The 22,464-nt window shown below is 50.2% G+C and overlaps 1 protein-coding gene and 1 pseudogene across 2 annotated transcripts in view; one reads left to right on the forward strand and one right to left on the reverse strand.

The window, feature by feature from the left end:
• Positions 1-22,464, forward strand: part of ABCC4 (ATP binding cassette subfamily C member 4 (PEL blood group)) — a 267,134-nt gene that overhangs the window by 87,916 nt on the left and 156,754 nt on the right. For both annotated transcript variants that reach the window (XM_002713003.5, XM_051850536.2), the window contains 5 exons: positions 6,971-7,072; positions 13,028-13,117; positions 13,970-14,161; positions 21,474-21,568; positions 21,777-21,863. In XM_002713003.5, coding sequence (XP_002713049.1) covers positions 6,971-7,072; positions 13,028-13,117; positions 13,970-14,161; positions 21,474-21,568; positions 21,777-21,863 — 566 coding nt within the window. The remainder of the gene's footprint in view (positions 1-6,970; positions 7,073-13,027; positions 13,118-13,969; positions 14,162-21,473; positions 21,569-21,776; positions 21,864-22,464) is intronic.
• On the reverse strand, positions 7,808-8,800 carry LOC103349119 (glyceraldehyde-3-phosphate dehydrogenase pseudogene; annotated as a pseudogene).

Consider the following 22,464-nt stretch of genomic DNA (forward strand, 5'->3'; position numbering starts at 1 on the left):
CTTCCTACTCTGTGTGTCTCCAGCCCAGCTGTCTTAACGATTAGGGCTGTGCCTGGCCCGGCCTGGCATTGGCAATGACTTGCTTGCCTGGCTCCCAGCTGTGAAGATAGCTGGGCTCTCTCTCATTGGGCCGTGTAGATAATTGGAAGCAGCCTAAATGGCTAATAAAATTCGTGTGTCACATGGCCATTTACGAGATAAAAGATCAAAACCACAGGGCTTGGTGTGAACAGGAAATAGTGAGTGCTCGCTGCATGGCTGGTGGGCAGGTGATTTCTGAGTGTTCACCCCTTGCTCTTACAACTACCCTACCTTCCCTGTTTTACAGCTAAGGAGACTGAGGATGGGGGGTGGGGATGGAGGAGCAGCTCCAGGTTCTCTCAGCTGGTGAAACACTGACTTGGGCTTTCCATGTGGGAGCCCTGTAGGGTGCTGTGGCACACTGGAACCGAAATGCAGAGCATGTGGCCTGCAGGATTTCCCCTAGAACACATGGAGAAGAGCAGCCCCCGTGGTGGGGACACAGACCCAGGGCCCTCACCGCCTCTCTGGGCTCAGTTTTCTTATCTGTAAAAAGGAGGATTGCACTGGGTGGTGCAGAGATCATTTCACATGTTGCCCGTTTGTTTATTTGAAGGGAGGAGAGAGAGAGACAGAGAGAGAGAGACAGACAGAGATCTTCATGTGCAGGTTTATTCCAAATGCCTGCAGCCACTGAGGCTGGGCCAGGCCAAAGCCAGGAGCCTGGAACTCAGTCAGGTTTCCCATGGGAGTGCAAAGACCCAATGTCTTGAGCTGCCATCTGTACCTCCCAGGGTGCACATGAGCAGGAAGAACAGGGACTGAGCCCAGGACTCTGATATGGGATCTGAGTGTTCCACGTACCGACTTAACTGCTGTGCCAGAGGCCCTCCTGCCCCATGCACTTTTTTTGGGGAGAGGGAGGGGCAGGTAGAGTTATACACAGTGAGAGAGAGACAGAGAAAGGTCTTCCTTCCATTGCTTCACTCCCCAAATCGCCGCTATGGCTGGTGCTGTGCCAATCCGAAGCCAGGAGCCAGGCGCTTCTTCCTGGTCTCCCATGCGGGTGCAGGGCCCAAGCACTTGGGCCATCCTCCACTGCCCTCCCGGGCCACAGCAGAGAGCTGGACCGGAAGAGGAACAACTGGGACTAGAACCCGGCACCCATATGGAATGCTGGCGCCACAGGTGGAGGATTAACCAAGTGAGCCACGGTGCCGGCCCCATGCCCCATGTATTAAGAAAGCCTTTGTATTAGGGTTCTCCCAAGAAACAATCAGAAGGAGTGTGTGTGTGTGTGTACACGTACAGAGGTACTGAGTGACTTTAAGGAATTGGCTCGTGTGGTTGTGGAGGTGATGAGTCTGAATTTGCAGGCAGGCCCCAGGCTGGAGCCCAGGGAAGAGCTGACATTGCAGCTCCAGTTCCAGGGCTGTCTTATGGCAAAATTCCTCCTCTTCCTCCTCCTCTTCCTCCTCCTCTTCCTTCACCTTTCTCCTACACCCTCCTCTTCCTCCTTCCCCCAACCCTCCTGCTTCAGTCTTCTTCTCTCCAAGGCCTTCTCCAACAGGTGAGTGGGCAGCAGATGGGGTGAATTGATCCAGTGTGCACTGTCTCTGCTTCTCAGGTGTGTTCACGAGCAGTCAGAGGTGGGAATGGCAGCAGGAGGGGAAGCAAGAGTGCTGGCGTGGAGGCCGGAAGTCGCGAGTTGTGGCATAGCGAGGCTCGGAGCCTGGCGGGCACCCCGCCTTTAGGGAGCCGTGTGCACAGGACACTGCGTTGTGGCTGGCACTCGGGGCCTGGGGTGTCTTGGGTGATGTCCAGTGCAGTCAGCTCGGGGAGCCCTGGGAAGAAGCCAGGCTCACACTTCCACCCTTGAGATGCTGCGGGGTGAGGTCCCTACCCAGGGAGTGGACCTCTGCGTGAGCCTTGTAGTGTGCCACCTGCCTTTTTCCTTGCCCAGAAGACGGAGGACCCACTATGAAGTCAAAGGCCCAAGAAGTTCCCTTGGTTTTTCTCTTAGTAAGGAAGCAGCCAACGGTCTTGGCAGAGAGCAAGCCCCATCGGATCATCAAGGATCCTGTCTTGACCAGCATCCATGCCGAACGTCGTGTGTGGCGCCTACCCTGGTCGTGGAACTGCTTAGGCCTAGGCTGTACCTCGGAAGTCAGACTTCTTGGCTCCAGTTCTGACATCTGATGCTTCCCCGTGACCTGTTCATTGCTGTAGTGGCGATTTAAACTCAGCTTTTTTTTCACGCGCCTTGAGTATTAGAGAAAAATCCAGCCAGCACTTCTGGCACCTTCACAAGCTGTTCTTGTGTCGAATGGAGTCTCCTTTAATTGCTGCAAGGTGGTAACTTCTTGCTCCCCCAGACCTGCCGTTTGTGGACAAGTGCTTGGCAGATTCACTTCCTCACCTTGTGCCTACACATTTCCTGCCTTGAAATAGGAGAAAAAAAAAAAGGCAAAAAAAGCAAAGCTCTTGCAAGAGGCATGCACTGAAGGTTGAATTTTCTGACCTGGTACTTGGCTTAAGCTAAAATCTGAATTTTATTCCTCTAGACAAGATTTATGATGTGTAAGAACTTTCTGGTTGTTGCTGTACAGACTCGGACCATGCGAGGCTCTGTTGACATAGGGAGGGGCTGGACTGCTTTGAACTAACCGTAGTCTGTGTGTGCACCTGGGCAGCATGGATCCACGTGTCCTGGCTGTGAGGGGCACCTGCTCATTGCTCTGGGGACCTCATCTCTGGGGCCCGTTCCAAGCCGGCTCCCAGTAGGATTCCCATTGGAGATGGGCCCAGCATCCTGAGTGGGATTTATGGTCAGGGGATGGAGGCAGAGGCCCCTTGGGGTGTGTGGATGCAGGTGCTGGGGGGGCTGCTGAGGACTGCTATCATGGTGTACAGAAGCGGTGGTGTTGTCCGAAGATCCTACAGGAGTGGTTCTTGGGTTGGGACTGCTGGGGTAGAATCCAGGAAGTGTAGGGAGAGCAGTGAAAACCTACAACCAGCAAGTCACACAATTGGTGGTCAGGGAGCTTCTGAAATTGAGCTGTCGAGAGGAATGGAGAAAAGTGAATTGTGGCAAAATAGACAGATTCAGCACCTGGTTGACTGTGAGATGCCACGGAGAGAGAATCAGAGGCCACGGCAAAGGCTGCAGGGGAGCCCTCTGACTGGCGTCCGTCTGTCCACCGCCTCCTCGCTGGACCCGGGGCCAGTGCAGGTGGAGAGAGCAACACCTGACCTACACAGGTGCTCAGAAGGCTGCTGGGTGAGGGAGGCAGTGCAGAGTGGGTGGCTCTTGGGCTACGCACAGGAACCCGTTTTCCTTTTCCTACAGGAAGAAGGTTTTCTTTTTCAGTTTTTCCCAGTGGCTCTTTTGAAGTCAGACGTTGTAATCGGGTTTGGAACTTTGTGGAGTGAAAGCTGGGAGTCTGAGGGATGCGGTCAATGGCTCACGCAAGTTCTTTCTCTCAGACGTGTCTGGGTGCTGAGATCACTTGCCTCTCGTTTGCTAGGATGGGGTCCAGAGTCCCCTGTGTTGCTGTCACTTGCACAGGCAGTTAGTCCTTGTAACGATCGTGTGGGTTTGCTTGGGCTGACGGGACCGTGCCAGGATCTGGGTGGCATCCACCTGTAAAACTTCCCTTCCCAGTCCTGGAGGCTGCCGTCTGAGATCCAGGTGGCAGTGGGGCCACAGTCCCCTGAGGGCGTGGAGGAGGATCCTGCCTCTCCTCACCCAGCTGCCGCTGGTGGCTGCGTCCCTGGGGGGTCCCTGGACTTGCGGCCGTGTCCCTCCCGTGTCTGATTCCATCATCACGCGGCTGCTCGCTGCCTGTGTTGGTCTCAGTCTGTCTCTTCTTGCTTTGTAAGGACCACACATGTGATGGAATAGGGGCCCACCACACTCCTATTTCCAAAGAAAGTCGGTTTCAAGGTCCTGGGGTTAGGACTCCGAGGTATGTTTTCAGGGGTGTCTTATCTATTTCTGTAAGAAAATGCTGCAGACTGGGTATTGTATAAAGAAAATAAATTTACTTCTCACAGTTCTGCAGGCCATGAAGTACAAGACTGGATTCAGGGTCTGGCAAAGCATGTTTTCTGGCTTGAAGCTGGAGGCAGCACCATGTCCTCACGTGGTGCAGGGAGCAGGGCTGCTCTCTCTCTCTGTCGATTTTTACAAGGGTGGTAACTCCACTCATGAGGGTGGAGTGGGATTAAGGGCCACACCTCTTACCCGTGTCACGCTGGCCATTAATTTTTTTTTTTTTTTTAAGATTTATTTGTTTATTTGGAAGGCAGAGTTACAGAGAGGCAGAGGCAGAGAAGACAGAGGTCTTCCATCCACTGGTTCATCTGTAGGATGTACGCAGTGTTAGGGATCCAAGCTTCTTCCTTCTTACTGCTCCCCTCTGCATGGCCTTGACCCAGCTGGCAGCTTTTAAGGCCCAGGCAGTAGGGTAGAGGAAGGTTCTTGGGTGTTCTTCTCTTCTGGGCCTGGCCTCTGGTCACATAGTTACACCTAGCTGCACAGTAGGCCGGGCAGAGTGGTTCCAGCTTGCTGGGTCTTTAGCAGGGTGCACCTGCTAAAAAGTGGAGGCTTCCTCCCTGTCCTGACTATTGAGAAACAGCTTACTATTTTATTCTTTGTACTATTTTCTTGTTCTACTTAATACAATTGGTTGAACTCTTTACTTAAAGCAGAATTATTCTTAGGTATTCAAATCCAATTGAAAATTGATCCCTGTTAAAAATAAGACTGGGAATAAGAGAGGGAGGAGATGTGCAGTTTGGCACATGTTCCCTCGAATTACCCCTAAGGGTAAAGCTAAACTTGCCGTGGGACTCCAAATCTCATTAAGTTGGCAGGTACCAATGCTACCTTACTAGTTAAAGTGATCATTTTAAGTGCATAACTGATCATAAAGATAGGAATAAGTGTCAAAGGATCACATAAATTAGACCAAGTGTCTGCTAATTACAATAGATAGAATTAAAAGGGGGAGAATGATCCAACATGGGAAGCAGGGCACACAGCAGACTCCTAGAATGACAAACACCATAAAGAGCACTTTGGCCTTAGAATCAGCCCTTAAGGTATTTGGATTTGGCTAAAAAGCCCATGGAAGCATTTCAGGCATGGAAAGCCAACACTGTAGCAAAAAATGGCCTACATAAAAGATCCTTGTGAATGAGATCCCAGTGGAAAGAAGGGACCATCAAAGAAGGAAGTACCTTTCTCTGAAGGGAGGTGAGAACTTCTACTTTGCTTATGGCCCTGTCTAAATAATGACAGAGTTTGTGGACTCAGAAGACTTCCATAGCCTTGGCAGCTCATGACAAGAGCCTCAGGTGATTGCTGACATCATAAATAAGAGTGTCAATTGTTAAATCAACAACAGGAGTCACTGTGTACTTGTTCCCCATGTAGGACCTCTGTCCTTAATGAGTTGGACTGTGAGAATTAACAGTAAAACTTGTCTTCAAATAGTACGTTATACTTTGTATGTCTGTGTGGGTGCCAACTGTTGAAATCTTTACTTAGTATAGAGTTGATCTTCTGTATATAAAGATAATTAAAAATGAATCTTAATGAAGAATGGGATGAAAGAGGGAGTAGGAAATGGGAGGGCGGGTATGGAGGGAAGAACTGGTATAATCCAAAAGTTGTACCTATGAAATTTTACATTTATTAAATAAAAACTTTCTATTAAAAAAATAAGAGGATGCTTCCTTACCACAGAAGGCTGACAGCAAACTTGGCGGACAGCCAGCACTTTCTGCCCCTAGTCTAAAATTTGGGAGTGGAGTGAGCTGTGTTGTTGGTTTCATTTCTGTGCCACTGTGTTTTTTTTCTCATCTAACTATGAATGGCTAGCATTTGAGGAGCAAGAGGGAATACACGTCATTATGTTAGACTTGTAATGATTTACTTGATTTTTTAAAGTTCCATTAAAGTGCATTGCATAGCTGCTAACTAGTGTGAAAAACAACACAAGGACCACGGGGCCTTTCCTGCTGTGAGGCAGAGGGCACCCACAGTGAGAGCAGGTAAGTGACACACGCACGTACACACATTCACACACATTCAGACAGAGAGCTCCCGTCCTCTGGGTCACTCCCCAAAGACCCACAACAGCTGTAGCTGGATCAGAGGCTGGCACTGGGACCCTGGAACTCCATCCAGGTCTGCTATGTAGGAGGCAAAGACCCAAGTACTGGCCACCACCTGCTGCCTCCTAGAGTGTGCATTAGCAGAAAGCTGGACTGGAGCAGAGCCAGGAGTCCAACCGAGGCCCTCCAATATGGGATGTGCATGTGCCCAGAGCATTTCAACCACTGCACCAAACACTCGCCGTAACACGTTGTTTGAGATGGCAAGTTTGTAAAGTGTGGCTTCAGTCAGTGACAGGCTTGCAGTGCCAAAGCATGAGGAGCAGACAGGCATTGCTTCAGGCTGGGCCATGGGGCCGTGTTGCCTGGCCATCCCTTCTGGCCCAGCTCACTTCCTTCTGGCCTGGAAATGGCCTTCGTTGTATGTAGCACGTGCTGGTGCGTGGTGAGGCGTTGGTAAATATTTATCAAATCATTTCCTACCACCGCAGTGTCTGCTGTTGGTAACACAGCAGTGAGTCAGTGGAAAGGCCAGGTTCTCCCCTGAAGTGTTTTCCCTCGAGGAAGGAACCAGTCCACTTACTGAGAAAGTTGCAAAGATAGCAGCCTTGTAGTTCATTATTTTATAATGTACACGGTAATTCGTGTCATTAAATATTTATTTTGTTCTGACACGAACTGATAAACGCGTTAGGTTCCGTTGCTAAAATGATCTGTGGGCCGCATAAAGTTTTCTATTGCAAATTCCATAGAAACAGTGGTTCTTTTGTTTACCCTTTCGTTGTTTCTGCTGTTTAAACAGTATGTGTTTCCCCTGTTTCCATAGGACTTTCTGTTACTTGATGAAATATCCCAGCGCAGCACTCAGCTGACCTCAGATGGCAAAACAATAGTACATGTGCAAGATTTCACTGCTTCGTGGGATAAGGTAATGAGTCCTTCATTTGTTTTTCTGTTTAAAGATTTATCTGTATTTGTTTGAAAGGCAGAGTTACAGGGGGAAAGGGAGAGAGAGAACGCTCTTCTATCTTCTGGTTTTCTCCTCAGTTGGCCGCAATGGCTATGAACCAGGTCAAAGCCCGGAGCCAGGAATTCTGTCTGTGTCTCCCACGTGCATGGCAGGGGCCAAGTACTTGGACCATCTTCCACTGCTTTCCCAGGTGCATTAGCAGGGAGCTGGATTGGAAGTGGAGCAGCCAGGACTCGAACCAGTGCTCACTCATATGTTGCAGGAGGTGGCTTTACCCTCTGTGCCACATTGCTGACCCCAGTGAACCCTTTATTTCGAGATCATGACAATGAGTGACACTGATTGGACAGAGAATTTTGAGACTTTATACATCATAGAAAATGTGACTTGCTCTTTTCCCAAGGTTGTGTTATGAAAATTCTTAAAATCAGGAGTAAGGTTTGCCGTGAGCAGTAAGGAAGTTTCCAGTCAGCCCAAGGTGTCTGCCCAGTTGTTCTCTAACTTTTTGTTTTGTTTTTGGGGTGCTGCACACTGTATTGATGGTAGCATGACAAGTGAGGGTTCCCTAAGCCCCTCCCCTTCCCCAGGGGTTCTGGGATGAAAACTGAAGAGGGGGAAACCCTCAGTGTGTCGGGGGCTGAGTGGGGACGGCGCTCCCCAGCAGCGTAGGGCCTCTCTTTCCCTCTGGTGTTCTCACTGGGGTCCACGGTTCAGAGGCTCTTTCTCCTTGGAGGCCGTAGGGGCCATGAGGTCCACTGCCCTGTTGTTGTAGCCAAACTCGTCATACCAGGAAATGAGCTTCACAGAGTGGTCACTGATGGCACTGCCAGCCCTGGCATCCAGGATGGAGGAGTGGGTGTCACTGTCACAGTCGCAGGAGACAACTTGGTCCTCGGCGTAGCCCAGGAGGCTCCAGGAGGCCTGCTGATGCCTGCTTCCCCGCCTCCTTGATGTCATCACCCTTAGCAGCTTTCTCCAGGTCTGTGACTGACAGGTTGTGGGCGGGCATGTGGAAGGCCATTCAGCTCAGGGTTGACCTTGCCCATGGCCTTGGCAGCTCCAGTAGATGTACGAATGATGTTCTGGGCAGCTCCACAGCCATCACATCACAGCTTCCCAGATGGGCTATCCACGGACTTGTGGGTGGCAGTGATGGCATGGACAGTGGTCGTGGGTTCCTCCATGATGCCAAAATTGTCATGGGTGACCTGGGCCAGAACGGCTAAGCACTGCAGATGATCTTGAGGACGCTGTCATACTTCTCAACGCCCATCCCAAGCATGGGGACATCGGCAGAGGGGGCAGAGACGATCATGCTTTGGGCTCCGCCCTTCAAATGAGCCCCAGCCTTCTCCGTGGTGTGGAGACACCAGTGGGCGACTCCACAGCTTTGTCTGCCTCGGCATCACCCCTCTCGATGTTGGCCAGATATCATTCCTGGAAGCTGGTGCTGGCTTTCCCATTGATGACCAGCTTCCCCTTCTTCTCCTTGACTGTGATGTGCAAATGGCCCGGTGGAATCACACTGGTTGTGCAGACCATGTGGTTGAGGTGAACAAACGGATCGCCGATAGTGAGAAGATCTATTTTGCCAGAGTTAAAAGCAGTCCTAGTGACCAAGGGAATGCCCAAGGGATGCGCCAGGTGCCCAAGGCGGCTGAATCTGTTGACTCCGACCTTCACCATCGTGTCCTGGGGATGTGCTGGCCCTGCACAGAAAGACCCAGCTGTCTGTCAGATGGGGAGGAGCAGAGAGCCTCTAACTTCTTGAACTTTCAAGAACACACTGAGGGTTCCTTCCCTCTGCAGTGGGTCTGTAGGACTGGGCAGATGAGGGCTGCCGTGTGGAGCCGGGCGACTCAGCAGCACACCGTGGCTTGCTCGGGAAGCCTTGGTGGCCTGTGTGCTTTTGTGCACCTTAATGTTTTCAGATCATCTCGCTCCAGGTGAGGAAAGCCTGTGCTTTGGCTTTGTGCTGTGGGGTGGGGGTTCCACACCTCTGTGCGGCCTGATGATGGCCCCGGGGTGGGGAGGAGGCAGCAGGCTCTGGGAGCAAACCCTGGGCCACCACCTGCAGGATTTCACTCTGTGGCCAGCTCAGAGAGCAGGGGCAGCTCTCGAGGTTTCCCAGCACTTGGTATACTTGGGACATTTAGGCAAGAGGGAAGGAACAGGGCCCACCCTCGGAGGCCTTTGCCTGTGTGGACCACCGCGGGGCCTTCGTCACCGGACTCTGTGGTCCCCTGTGCACAGCTCTGCCTCAGTCGGGGTTAGTCCAGAAAACAGGATGCATGGCTTGGGAGGGGGAGCTTCGTGCAGGGACTTTATGGAGGTGATGGGGAAGAGTGCATGATAATGGGCACAGCTGCCCGGGGACTGGCAGGGACTGGAGGCTGCTCCCACCTCTAGGGTTAGATATGGTATCTGCCAGAGGCACCCTTGGGAGCAGAACCCCCCCTAGCTGGGAGCTCTCTTTCCTCTGTGTTCTGGGACAGCAATGGCTGCTTGGAGCAGGCGGGAGATGCTAGTGAAAACTGGCTTCCCCCTCTCCTGTTTGGCTTGGGCTCTCCATATGGCTGAACCTGAGTTGGCCCAAGAGAGTCTGGGAGGTGTAGTTTGCAAGAGCCAGGGTGCAAGTGGAGCTGGGAGCCAGCAGGAGGTTGACCAGTACTCCCTTGCAGCTCCACGCTGTTTCGTGCAGATGTGGAAGCTGTAGACTTTTCCTGTGCCCTGGCTGTAGGTACTGTGCTACCCTCTCGTGGTCTCCTGATTCTGATGTGAGCCCTGCCATCTCCAGCTACAAAGCAATATGGCCCCCAGGATAGGAAGGTGCATCACTGGAAACCCACGCAAGGCACTCCGCCTGACCTGGCAGCTTCTCCTGGCTGTCATGGTGTGGCACACCCCACCCTAGTGCGATTTGAATAGCCACCGGAAACACCACTAAAGTTACATTCTAAGGAAGCGCACTGGGAGAAAGCTGCTGCGTCTGCGCCAGGTGGCCACCGGCACCTGTGGGGTCCGTTACTGAGCGAGCCTCAGTGGTACCAGCCCCGCAGCGCTGTAAAATGGGTGGTCTGTTCCTCCAAGAACTTGGCAACCAGTTCCAGGACTTTTGCAACGTGCAATGTGGGATGGGTGCTCCCTGCTGTTTTCCTGGCCTCGTCAGTGGGGTTAGGTTTCTTGCAGGGAGAGGGCAGGGTTTATGTGGGGAGGTCTGTGACGTGGAGGGGCCAGGCAGTGGGGACTTGGGGAGAGAAGCCGAGGCAGAATGAAGAGTGTGCAGGCTGGGAGTGAGGGCAGCAGGGACTCCATCAGCAGAGATCTCACCATCCCCCGGTCTTCAGTTATAACACGCATGGACTTGGGCTCAATCTCAAGGCTTTAAGATGTATGGTCCTGTGGAGTCCTCTGATCTGCGCAGGGGCAGGGGTCGGCTCTGCTCTGCGCACTGCTGTGTCCTCACAGTGCACGGCCTCTGGCTGGGAGCAGGTGCTCAGGCAGTGCTTGCCTGTGTCTGGAAGTCTGGAAGACCAGGAAGGGGCTGGGCTCCCTGAGCCGCCAAATGCTGCCCCCTTGTGGTTGCAGCAGACCATTGCCCCGTCCCAAGCCGCCTCTGTGGGGCAGGACCCTCTCCTAACAAGAACCTACCCAGTAGAAGGCAAGCTGGGATTTGTATGTGACTCATGCCTTGCAGTCAACACTGAGTAAGAAGTAGGAAAATCAGAAATAGTCATTGATACATAGGAGCAGAGAGACTGAAGTTTCTCCTGCATCACACACCAGCTTCTTCTTCTTCTTTTTTTTTTTTTAACACCAGCGTCTTAATTGGAAGTTCTCTGTAGAAGTGACTTTTGCTTGGCCCTTTACTTAGGACCTGTAAAGTCAGTTTTTAAAATATTAGCAGTTACTGAAAATTTTCTTGACATTTACTGCAGGTTGAATATCCCTTCCCCAAAATGCTTGGAACCAGAAGTGGTTCAGAACGCTTATTTTTTCAGACTTTGGAATATGTGCAGATACATACTGAGCTGTCTTGGGGGTAGAACCCAAGTCTACACGTGAAATTCATGTGTGTCTCATGCACACCCCTTATGCCTAGCCAGGAGGTAATTCATGTAACCGTTTTAGCACACCTGCAGTTTGAGTGCCACCTGTCACATAAGGTCAAGTGTGGGATTTCCTACTTGAAGCATCATGTTGTCCCCCAAAGAGTTTCTTTGGGTTTTGTATTCCCATGTTTGGGATGCTCAGACTGTATAGGTAAAAACATGCGTAGCCTCCAGTCTCTTTTTTTTTAAATTTAATTTTTTTATAAATTCTTTTTATATATATATATATATTTTATTTTTTGACAGGCAGAGTGGACAGTGAGAGGGAGAGATAGAGAGAAAGGTCTTCCTTTTCCATTGGTTCACCCTTCAATGGCCGCTGTGGCCGGCGCACCGCGCTGATCCGAAGGCAGGAGCCAGGTGCTTCTCCTGGTCTCCCATGGGGTGCAGGGCCCAAGCACCTGGGCCATCCTCCACTGCACTCCCTGGCCACAGCAGAGAGCTGGCCTGGAGGAGGGGCAACCGGGACAGAATCTGGCGCTCCGACAGGAACTAGAACCCGGTGTGCCGGCGCCGCAAGGCGGAGGATTAGCCTAGTGAGCCGCGGCGCCGGCCAGTCTCTATCTTAATGAATGTAATGAGTGCTTTAACCTTCCCCTGTGTGTAACCGGTGCCTCTGTGGTGGTTCCAGTAGAAGTACTGTGTTGTCCCTGTTTGTCCAGGGAACAAAGTGCATGCTACAGATACAACACTGATCCTGTACTTAATTTCTTTCTTTCTTACTTTTGTTGCTGGAGGCCTTAGAGCTCTGGTTACAGCCTTGACCTTCAGTTTCAGGAGTTCATTTGCCCAGAGTGATTTTAGGAAGTTTTTCTTGCTGGGGGAGTCTTCATGAGATTCACTTTTTTTTTTTTTTTTAGATTTATTTATTTTATTGCAAGGTAAGGGTAGGGGAAGGGATATTGCTTTTCCGTCTGTTGGTTCACTCTGCAAATGGCTGCTATAGCCAGAGTTGGGTCAGGCCAAAGCCAAGAGCCAGGAACTCCACCCCAGTCTCCCATGTGGGCGGCAGGGACCCAAGCATTTGGGCGTTACCATCTACTGCCTTCCAAGGCACCTTAGCAGGAAGCTTGATTGGAAGCAGAGCAGCTGGGATCCCTGCTGGCACTCTGTAGGATGCCAGCGTCACAAGCCATGGTTTCACTGGCTGTGCCATGATGCTGGCCCCTGGGATTCGTTGTTTATCTAGAGAAAATGGGAAGATTAGTGTAGGGATCTCCAATTATTTATTAGTCAAGGACTGGGAATGCCATGTGCTTATGTTGCCACCTTGTGGAGGCTAATGAAATCGAAAATGAATAAAGTCCTAATGAAGGGATATTAAGGATACTGTTTTGGTGTGTTAATGTGAGCCAAGAAGGGGCCGGAGCTGTGGCATAGTGGGCTAAGCCTCTGCCTGCAGTGCCAACATCCCTTATAGGCGCTGGTTCGAGTCCCAACTGCTCCTCTTCCAATCCAACTGTCTGTTATCACCTGGGAAAGCAGCGGAAGATGGACCAAGTGCTTAGGCCCCTGTACCAGCATGAGAGACCCGGAAGAAGCTCCTGGCTCCTGGCTCCTGCCTTTGGCCATTTTGGCCATTTGGGGAGTGAACCAGTGGATGGAAAAACTCTCTTTGCCTCTCCCTCTCTCTCTAACTCTACCTTTCAGAGAAATAAATTAAAAAAAAAAAAAAATGACCCAAGACGCCTTGTTGTTTGCACTGAAATCCTGTGGCTGTCCAGTGCCATGTTCTCTGTGTTCTGCCAGCGGTTTGTGCTGCTGGACTGAAATGGGCACACTTTCATGACTTCTCTTGCAGGCCTCAGACACGCCCACCCTTCAAGGCCTCTCCTTCACCGTCAGACCCGGGGAGCTGCTGGCTGTGGTCGGCCCTGTGGGAGCAGGAAAGGCAAGTCCTCGGGCTGCGTTTCTGGAGCTGAGTCCAAAGCTGCATGTAACACAGTTTTATTTGGCATATCTGGAACGGCATTTCTCAGTCCGTCCACGGAAACATGGGTTTGGCAAGAAGGTCCCATGGCCACACATGGAGGATCTTCAAAGAGTTCATGGAAAATGTGTGCTATTAAAAAAAAAACAACCTGTATATGTTCCAGTTTTTGCACTCAAATAAACTTGTTTGCTTTTTCAGTTTTTGAGAGGCAAAAGATACAGAGAAGAGAGAGAGTGCTCCCATCTGCTGGTTCACTTCTCAAATGCCTGCAACGGCGTGGGCTGGGGCCGAACCTGGGAACTGGCAGTAGCATGCAGGTCTCCCACGTGCATGGCAGGAGCCCAGTTACTTGAACCATGGCTGCTCCTCCCAGGGTTCACATCGGCAGGAAGCTGGAGTTAGGAGTTGGGGCTGTAACGGAAGCCAGGCTCTGCCACACAGACTGCCCACTCCCTAAACCTTCCTTTTAATTTCATTTTCCATGGACTCTTTGGAGTAAAGCTGTTCTGTGGCTGTAAACATTATTAGTTAGTCTTTGCCCCGTATAACCTTTCACTGGGGGGAAACTCATTTGCAGAGTAGGTTGTTAGACCCTTTTGTTAATATGCTTTATAGACCATTCTTTTACATCAGCCTGCTACTGTTATTTGCAGAGTGTGTGTGTATGTGTGTGTGTGTGTTTTTAATTGCAACTTCCGGTGCTGTACTTTGTCTTGCTCTCCATGAAAGGGTGGTGTTTGTCAAACCCCAAGGGCCAGGCTGGGCTGTCCCGTGTGCTGATGTCATGCGTGTTTGTGTGATCTGTTTCAGTCTTCGCTGTTGAGTGCAGTCCTGGGAGAGCTGCCCCCGAGCCAGGGCCTGGTCCGTGTGCATGGCAGAGTTGCCTATGTTTCACAGCAGCCCTGGGTGTTTTCCGGAACCGTGAGGAGCAACATTCTCTTTGGGAAGAAGTATGAAAAGGAGCGATATGAAAAAGTAATAAAGGCTTGTGCGTTGAAAAAGGTGAGTGGTGACTTGAATTTCATTCTTGAATTTTAGTGTTAAACTACAAGGTTTGTTAAGACGTTCTTTTTTTAATTTGGAAGATTTATTTATTTATTTGAAAGGCAGAGTTGCTGGCATCCCATATGGGCACTGGCTTGTGTCCTGACTCCTCCACTTCCGATCCAGCTCCCTGCAACAGACTGGGAAAGCACAGGAAGATGGCCTAAGTGCTTGGGCCCCTGCCACCCACATGGGAGACCTGGAGGAAGCTCCTGGCTCCTGGCTTTGGCCTTGCCCCGCACCAGCTGTTGTGTCCATCTGCAGAGTAAACCAGCCGACGGAAAGTCTCTCTGTCTCTCCCTCTCTGTCTGTAAATCTGCCTTCCAAATACATAAATAAAGAAATTTTAAAAATGAGAGAGAGAGAGAGAGAGAGACAGAGCTCTTCCATCCGATGGTTTGCTCCGCAAATGGCCACAACAGCTGAGGCTGGGCCTGACCAGAGCCAGGAGCCAGGGGCTTCCTCCAGGTCTCCCACATGGATGCAGGGACCTGGACGTTTGGGCCATTCTCTGCTGCCTTTCCAGGCTTGTCAGCATGGAGCTGGATCAGCAGTCGGACAGCCAGAACATGAACCAGTACCCGCATGGGATGCTGATGTCACGGGGGCAGCTTTACCCAGTATGTCACAATGCCGGCCCCTTCTTTTTAATTTGGAAAGATTTTTGAATGCTAGTTAGTGCTTAAGCCAGTTTTCTGGATAGCTATACACACGTGCACAAGTATACACACATACAGACACAAGTCACGTACACATTCTTTCTGTACATTTTATTCCTGATGTAATGACATTTATAAGTTGTTTCTTTTTTGGGGAGGAGGATTTTTTGTTTTGTTTTTGAAGCTCTAATTTTAACTTTTTAAAAAAATGGACAATTAGAGCGTGAGCAGTGGAGAGCATGTGGAGGCTTCCCGTGCCTGTCTCGCAGCTTGAAACGGAATCAGCTGGTGGCCAATCTCGCCTCCTCCCTAGCCCACCCGTTATTGTGAAGGGGGTCTCAGACCTCACAGTATTTGGTCCGTAACTATTTTATTGTTTTTCTCTAGCAGATAACTCACTTGAAAAAAATTATAACACCTTGAAAAATGATCCACATTCCTTGAGATGGTCAGCGTTCTCAGTGGTGTTGACGCATATTCAGTGAGCGCATTAAGAGACCTCCATCCTCACTGGTTTGACTCAGATTCTCACGCTGGGCCCATGTCCCCAGAGCCCCTTTGTGTCCACGCGTTCCCCTTTCTGCTTCCTGTTTTACTTGCAGGACTCCCAGTCTCCAAACAAACTCATGGCCAGGAGAAGAGACATCATTAATGACCCTGATTTGATCAATACACAGTTATTGAAATAGCACGCCACACAATTGCTGTTAATCAGATTTAAAACTTTCAGGAGCTGGAACCTGGTTTGCTCACCACATTGGTTACGGGTATCAAATGATCACACTGCTCTATAAATATGTACGATCATATAATAATAAATATAAAATATATAAGTATGTAATTATACAATAAATAGTGAAATGTAAATACTTGATTATGTAAAGTGATAAATATATAATGATATATAATTACATATAAATATCTAATTAAAACAGCAACAGCAATAATAATAAAGGAAAATGAAAGGCTTTAACTTTTTTTTAACATGCATCTTTTACCAGTAGTGAGGTTGCTTTCAGAAATGACAGTTTGTGGGGCTGGCACTGTGGTGTAGTGAGTAAAGCTGCCGCCTGCAGTGCTGGCAATCCCATATGGGCACCGGTTCGAGTCCTGGTTGCTCCACTTCTGATCCAGCTCCCTGCTCATATACCTGGGAAAGCAGTGGAAGATGGCCCATGTGCTTGGGCCCCTGCACCTACTTGGGAAACCCGGAAGAAAATCCAGACTTCTGGCTTCAGATTGCCCCAGCTGTAGCCATTGCAGCCATTTAGGGAGTGAACCAGCAGATGGAAGACCTCTCTCTCTCTCTGCCTCTGCCTCTCTGTAACTCTGCCTTTCAAATAAATAAAATCTTGAAAAAGATGACAGTTTGGAAGACAATGGTAAGATGAAATGTGTAATTGTGTACTGAGATTTAAAGAAAATTGGTGATGATGAATGGAAACGGAACACACAGCTAGGAGAATGTAAGTTAGGAAAAGGAAGAGAAGGTCTCCGGGAGAAATACTGTGTTGCCCTTTTTGGGTTGTGGAGCTCAGGGAATGATGGCATCAGAGGGCTTTCTGCAGGGTCTGCCCAGTGGCCTGGATGTCTGGCCGTTCTCTTATACCTGTGGGTAGGGCCGTAGACACCGCCAGAGGTGTAGCATTGAAGGCTCCTAACCAGCTTTTCAAGGAAGGAGTACGTTTGTTTGAAAGTTGCCTTGAATCTCAGATTGTATCAGGTGGGTAGCACATTTTATGATGATGTGGACAAAAGATATAATTGCTGTTCAATGGGCTTTTATTGCCTTCTGTTGGGTTATTGTTCATGAGAGATAATGTGTTTTTAGACACGATATCGAGGTAGTAGTGATGAACTTGATTTTTATTAAATGGAATATATCCCTGATAAGAAAAGAAGGGGGAAGCAGATGTAGCCCAGTCTTGATCCCATTTGTTCAGGGTCCACTGTGTGCTAATCCCCACCCCTGCCCCATGTCGCTCACACATGCACATACAAAGATGTATGAATCCTAACCCCTCTCCACAATTTCCCAGTGTCTTGGATGCTTCTTTCTTCGTTTGGGAAGACAGTGGTTTTGAGAACTGAAGTGACTCAGCATTTGCAGTTCAAGTTCAAACGCACATGTGCACGGGTCCAGATGCCCCCTCCCCTGTGCCTCGCCACCTCTCAGTTGTGGAACTGTGTGTGATTAAATTGGGTGATTGAAGAACGTGGAAGGTAGAGAAAACATATCCCAGGCTTTTCCTCTTACCTGGATTGGTTTTGCTCAGGTCAGGCCAGCCCTGCCCTCACCCTCCCCATCTGTGGACATCTGGGTCCCAGTGTCTCAGCAGGTGCTGGGGTACTGGCTGTGTTCAGCATCTCCCATGGCCACCAGTCTGTGTCTTTAGCTACCTCGAGGCGTCTGCATGGCACGGACTGCTGTGCAGAAGGGGTCCCCCGCAGGGCAGGGCTGCACAGAGACTGGAGGGTGGTGCTTCTCTGTTTTGGTGTTAACAAAGCTAACCCTGCACTGCAGAGGGACACATGTTCTCTGTGTGCTGGTTCCCCTCCTGGGCAGGAAGCCAGGCCCAGGGTGCAGAAGCACAGCAGAGCCAGAGGCTGCCCTGGCCTTGTCCTGCACTGGCTGGCATGCTCGGCCCATCGTGTTACCGCTTGTGTGTCTGCTGCCGAACCCGAACCCTCACTTAGACGATTTCCTCAAGGATGCCTGTGCTCAGAGCTGACTCGCTGTAGCAGCAGTCACCGAGGTCTTTAAGAAATCGGGGAGGCGCTCAAAGAGTCGTGCGGTCCTCTGTCAGTCTCTTTTCTGAATCCGTGTGTCAGGGGGCGGGCACAAGGTGGTCACAGATGATAGACACCTTCTGGAATTATCTAGGCCTGTAGGTGCAGAGACTGAAGATGGAATAGGAAAGGCTTGGTGTTAGAGGAAGCCAGGAGCTCCCCGGGTTTGCCTCAGTTTCCTTCCTTGTCAGTGGGGGAGTTTGGGCATGACTGTCTGGATTTCAGGCAATGCGTGGAGATTTTTGGTCAGTGGGATTTGTCACTATTATAGCGCCTTTCTCTAAATCCATCAGTAAGAAATATGGAGTAAAGCTTACTCCTTAAGCTCCCTTTTGCCCCTCATAAAACAGAGCAAAGCAAGATCTCTCATATCAGATACAGGGATAATAAATAGGTGCATCACTGTAGATCTGATTAAGGTAAATTTATGAGTTAATTGAACAAAAACCACGTAGCCACGTCTTTAGGCTGATTACATTTTTAAAGTGACATTGTGGTGAGTTATGGGGCATTCCTCAGGACACGGTGTAATAATCTTAGGAACGTTGCGAGGAACAGTTAAAAGCCGAGGCCCCGGGTCAGACAGCTCTGGGGTTGAGCCTCCATTACTCTTCACTGAGTGTGAGATTCTACCTAAGTGTCTCAACTTGCAAAGTTACAGGTTGCTTCTTCCATAAGGTGGAGATAATAATAACATCCATCACATAAGGCTGTCATGAGGACCAAATGTGACCATGAATTTAAAGTCCTTGGTTGCCAGGGATGTCATGGGCCCGCTATAAATGTTAGCTCCTAATTGTAAGGGCTATTAATTTTGGGGCCAAATCACATAAAACAGGACATGTTAGGAAGACTGTGTCTTGAGTATGCAACTTCTAGTATTTGAGTCGATTTCTGTCTAAGTGCTTCATACACAGTACAGTAACAAAGCTAAGGATAAAAAGTCCCCATACTAAACACAATGCATGATGTAACATTGGCCTGCATGGTATTTTTTAAGCCTTGAACACTTCTTAGAACATCCAAGCAATTTGTATGCAAGGCTATGACGTTGAAAAATTCAGGTTTAGTATTTTCCTGTGTACATCCCTGGAATTTATGAACCCCACTGGGCACCTGCAGGCTTCTAGTTCCTTTTCATACTTACCACATTCCTGGCAAGGTGGACGCGTTCTTTTCAATCTGCCTTGACAAGTGTAGTATAATTATTGTTATAGCTTGAGGTTTTCATCTCTCAGCTGGGATAACCACATCATTCCATGGCGACATCATAGGAAACAAGAAATGCCTTCTGGGGCTGGCATTGTGGCATAGCGAGTTAAGCTGCCACCTGCACCCCGGTATCCCATATGGCTGCCTGTTTGTGTCCTGGCTGCTCCAATTCCATCCAGCTCCCTGCTCGTGTGCCTGGGAAACAAGCAGAAGATGAGCTGAGTAATTGGGCCCTTGCCACCCATCTGGGAGGCCCAAATGAAACTCCTGGCTCCTGGTTTGGCCTGGCCCAGCCCATTGCAGCCATCTGAGGAGTGAACAAGCAGATGGAATATCTTTCTCTCTGTGTCTCTTCCTCTCTGTCTGCAACTCTGCCTTTCAAATAAATAAATCTTAAAAAAAAAAAAAGGCTTAGAGTAAAAGGAATGTGAACCAAATCTAAATGTGGAGACTAAGTTTCTTGATACGTCTGTGTGTGAATACAGATGTCTGAATTTTGAGTTGTTTTAGTATTGCCTTCATTAATGTGACTTTCAGTACCTGCAGAGGGTAGCGAGATGAGGAACAGCAGAAGAGTGTGAACTTGGTTCGTGTTCTTGCCCTCCCAGGGAGTCGCATTACTTGCGACTTTCTTCCGTCTCCATTTGACTGTCTGTGAAATGGAGCAATACTTACTTTGCAGGTGGTTGTGGGGCCTGGAGATAATATCAGGCACTGGGAGCCATGCTTGGTGCCTGGTTCCTGCCACGTGGGAGCTGGCTGTACTGGGGAGATTAGCCTGGCATACGCACAAGGTCTGTGATGCAGAACAGGGCCAGTCCTTTGTGAGCAACAGAAACAGAGCTATTGGAACCCAGTGGACAGAGAGCTGCTTTCTGACGGGAAACACAGGGATGGTTTCAGAGGAGGGGATGGAGATGCGGGGAGACAAACTGTGATAGGAAGGGCAGCTCCACATCAGGAGAAGCTGTGGACAGCGGCGTGAGTGCCCTGCTGTCTGGATCTGGAATTACCCCGTGTCCGGGCCTTGTGTCTGACCCTCAGGAGCCATCCTGGTGGTCTCCCCAGTGGGATTTCACCATCGCTGAAGGATGCTGGTTGTGTTTCTGGTCCGTTGGTTCAAGCCCACAGAGCCATCTCCTGATTTCTCTCTGCTTGTGTTATGTGTCTGCTTTTTTAGTGAGAGCGTGTTATAGAACAAACATGTGGTTAAATTTTAGTTAAATACTGGGGCCGGCACTGTGGCTCACTTGGTTAATCCTCTGCCTGCGGCGCCGGCATCCCGTATGGGCCAGGTTCTAGTCCCGGTTGGGGCGCTGGATTCTGTCCTGGTTGCTCCTCTTCCAGTCCACTCTCTGCTGTGGCCCCGGGAGTGCAGTGGAGGATGGCCCAAGTGCTTGGGTCCTGCACCTGCATGGGAGACCAGGAGGAAGCACCTGGCTCCTGGCTTTGGATCAGGAAGCTGGAATCAGACCCAATCCCAGCACTCTAATATGGGATATAGACATCCTAACTGGTGTCTTAACCTCTAGGCTGACCGACCACCTGTACACTGATTCTCTGATACGATGAATCCCACGGCTTTGGGAGCCATGTGGATAGTGATAACCCTTACGGTATTTCCATGTGTTCAGCACAGACCTTCAGACCTACATGTGTGGTTGTTACTCAGCATCACCAATAGGTATCTCACTTTGCCCTGCCCATGGTTTTGACTTTTTTTTGCCTGAAACCCATATCCAGCATCTTCTCCAGCTCAATGCACAGCAACCCTGTGCTTTCCCTTTCTCACATTGCCAAGGGCAATGTCATCCTCTTCCTCCTCTTCTCTCCCAGCCCACCCCCATCCTGCAGGCAAGGTGAGGTTTGCCTCGAATGTGACCACGTCTGTCCATTTCCTTGTCCCCACTCTGGTCCTAGCCACAGTCCTTTCTCAACAGATTGTAGCCGGGGCTGCCAACTCCTGCCCTGCTGGCACCCTTGGCCTTTACTGTCTGTCTCCCGCAGCGACAGGAGTGGTTCCTTAACCTGAGCCAGACGGAGTCATTGTTCTGCCTTTAGAGGGAGTGAAACTGGGACCCTTTTTGCGTCCTCTGCCCTCATCTCCCACAACTCTCCCTGCTCTGCCCCAGCTGAACTGCCCTCTGGATTGTGCTTTGCACACCTTGGGCCTGCGTCTGCCTTTGGCCTCTGCCCTTGCTCATTCCTCTACACTGTACGCCCTTCCTCCCGGCCTGCCCTCTACCAGGTCTCTGCTAGACCCCGTTGACCAAAGCCCTTGTGGACTTGACTCTGTGTATATTACCTGTCTCCTGTGTGGAAGCTCTAGGCCCTTGGTTTCCTTCACTGCTCTCAGAACCATGCCTGACCTAGAGCTGAAGCCCAGTGGATCCTGTTAAAATGGTGAAGTGCACAGAGCTCTGCTAATCTACAGCATTAAAATCAACAGTACACCCGAGAGATTTTTGGAATGGTTCAATGTTACGATTTAGCCACCATGGAATACATGCATTGCTGTTGATCAAATCCAAATTGATTCCTCAAAAACAACTGGTGGTAGTGGGAGAACTACTTTACGGCTCCCCCTCACCTTGTCTTGCTCCCTGTAGGATCTGCAGCTTTTGGAGGATGGGGATCTGACAGTGATAGGAGATCGGGGAGCCACGCTGAGCGGAGGGCAGAAGGCACGGGTGAACCTGGCCAGGTAAGCCGCCTCTCGGCCGCCTGCACACTTTCACACTGCTGCTGGAGGTCACGGGCACGTTGAGCCCACTTGCTGCGTGGTGGGCGCATGTGAAAGGCGGGTCGTGCTTTATTGGCTGGGTAGCGCAGGGGTGGAACACTGTCGCGGTTCCTAGGTGCGAGCTGGGAGGGGACACTCTTCCTCATCTGGGGTCTCTTCCCTTTTCCAGGGCAGTGTATCAGGACGCCGACATCTACCTCCTGGACGACCCTCTCAGTGCGGTCGACGCGGAAGTCAGCAGGCACTTGTTCCAGCAGTGAGTTGAACCTTGTTTTATGCCGTCTCTGCTTTCCAGCAACCATCCAGGGTCAGCTCAGGAGAGCCTTTGTGACTTCATGAAATTCAGCTCCTCCTGCGGGGGGATACCCCCAGTCCCACCCAGAAGATCCACGCTAGGGAACAATTTTGCACAAATAGGAGATCAAGGTAGGAAGGTGCACAAGAGGATGGCAGTGAGCAGAGAACATGGTTAGGGATTTGAGAGCCAGATGGCAAACTGGGCCCACTTTGTAGCTTCTGCTTGATTGCTTACCTGGAAACTGTGGCTGGAAGAAGAAAGATGGCGCAGGCTGCTTCAGCTGAGGGATGGGACTTGGCACCCTGGCCCTGGGCTTTCCGTTCTTTCCTTCCTGTTTGATTTATGGTCATCGCAAGTAGGGATTTTAGGGCCAAGAGAGAGCTGCTGTGGAAAGGCCTGGAGGACTTACTAACCTGTAGATTTGGAAGTAATTCGTGAAACCTGGAGTTTTAGAATGATTTCTTCCGTATCAGAGTATGGCTTGAGAGTTTCCTGTTGATTTGTGGATTCTTAGCAGAACTAACACTTAATGACCCCTAGACGTGGAGCATTAGCTTGC

The sequence above is a fragment of the Oryctolagus cuniculus genome, chromosome 9, assembly GCF_964237555.1.
Source record: "Oryctolagus cuniculus chromosome 9, mOryCun1.1, whole genome shotgun sequence".
NCBI lineage: Eukaryota > Metazoa > Chordata > Mammalia > Lagomorpha > Leporidae > Oryctolagus > Oryctolagus cuniculus.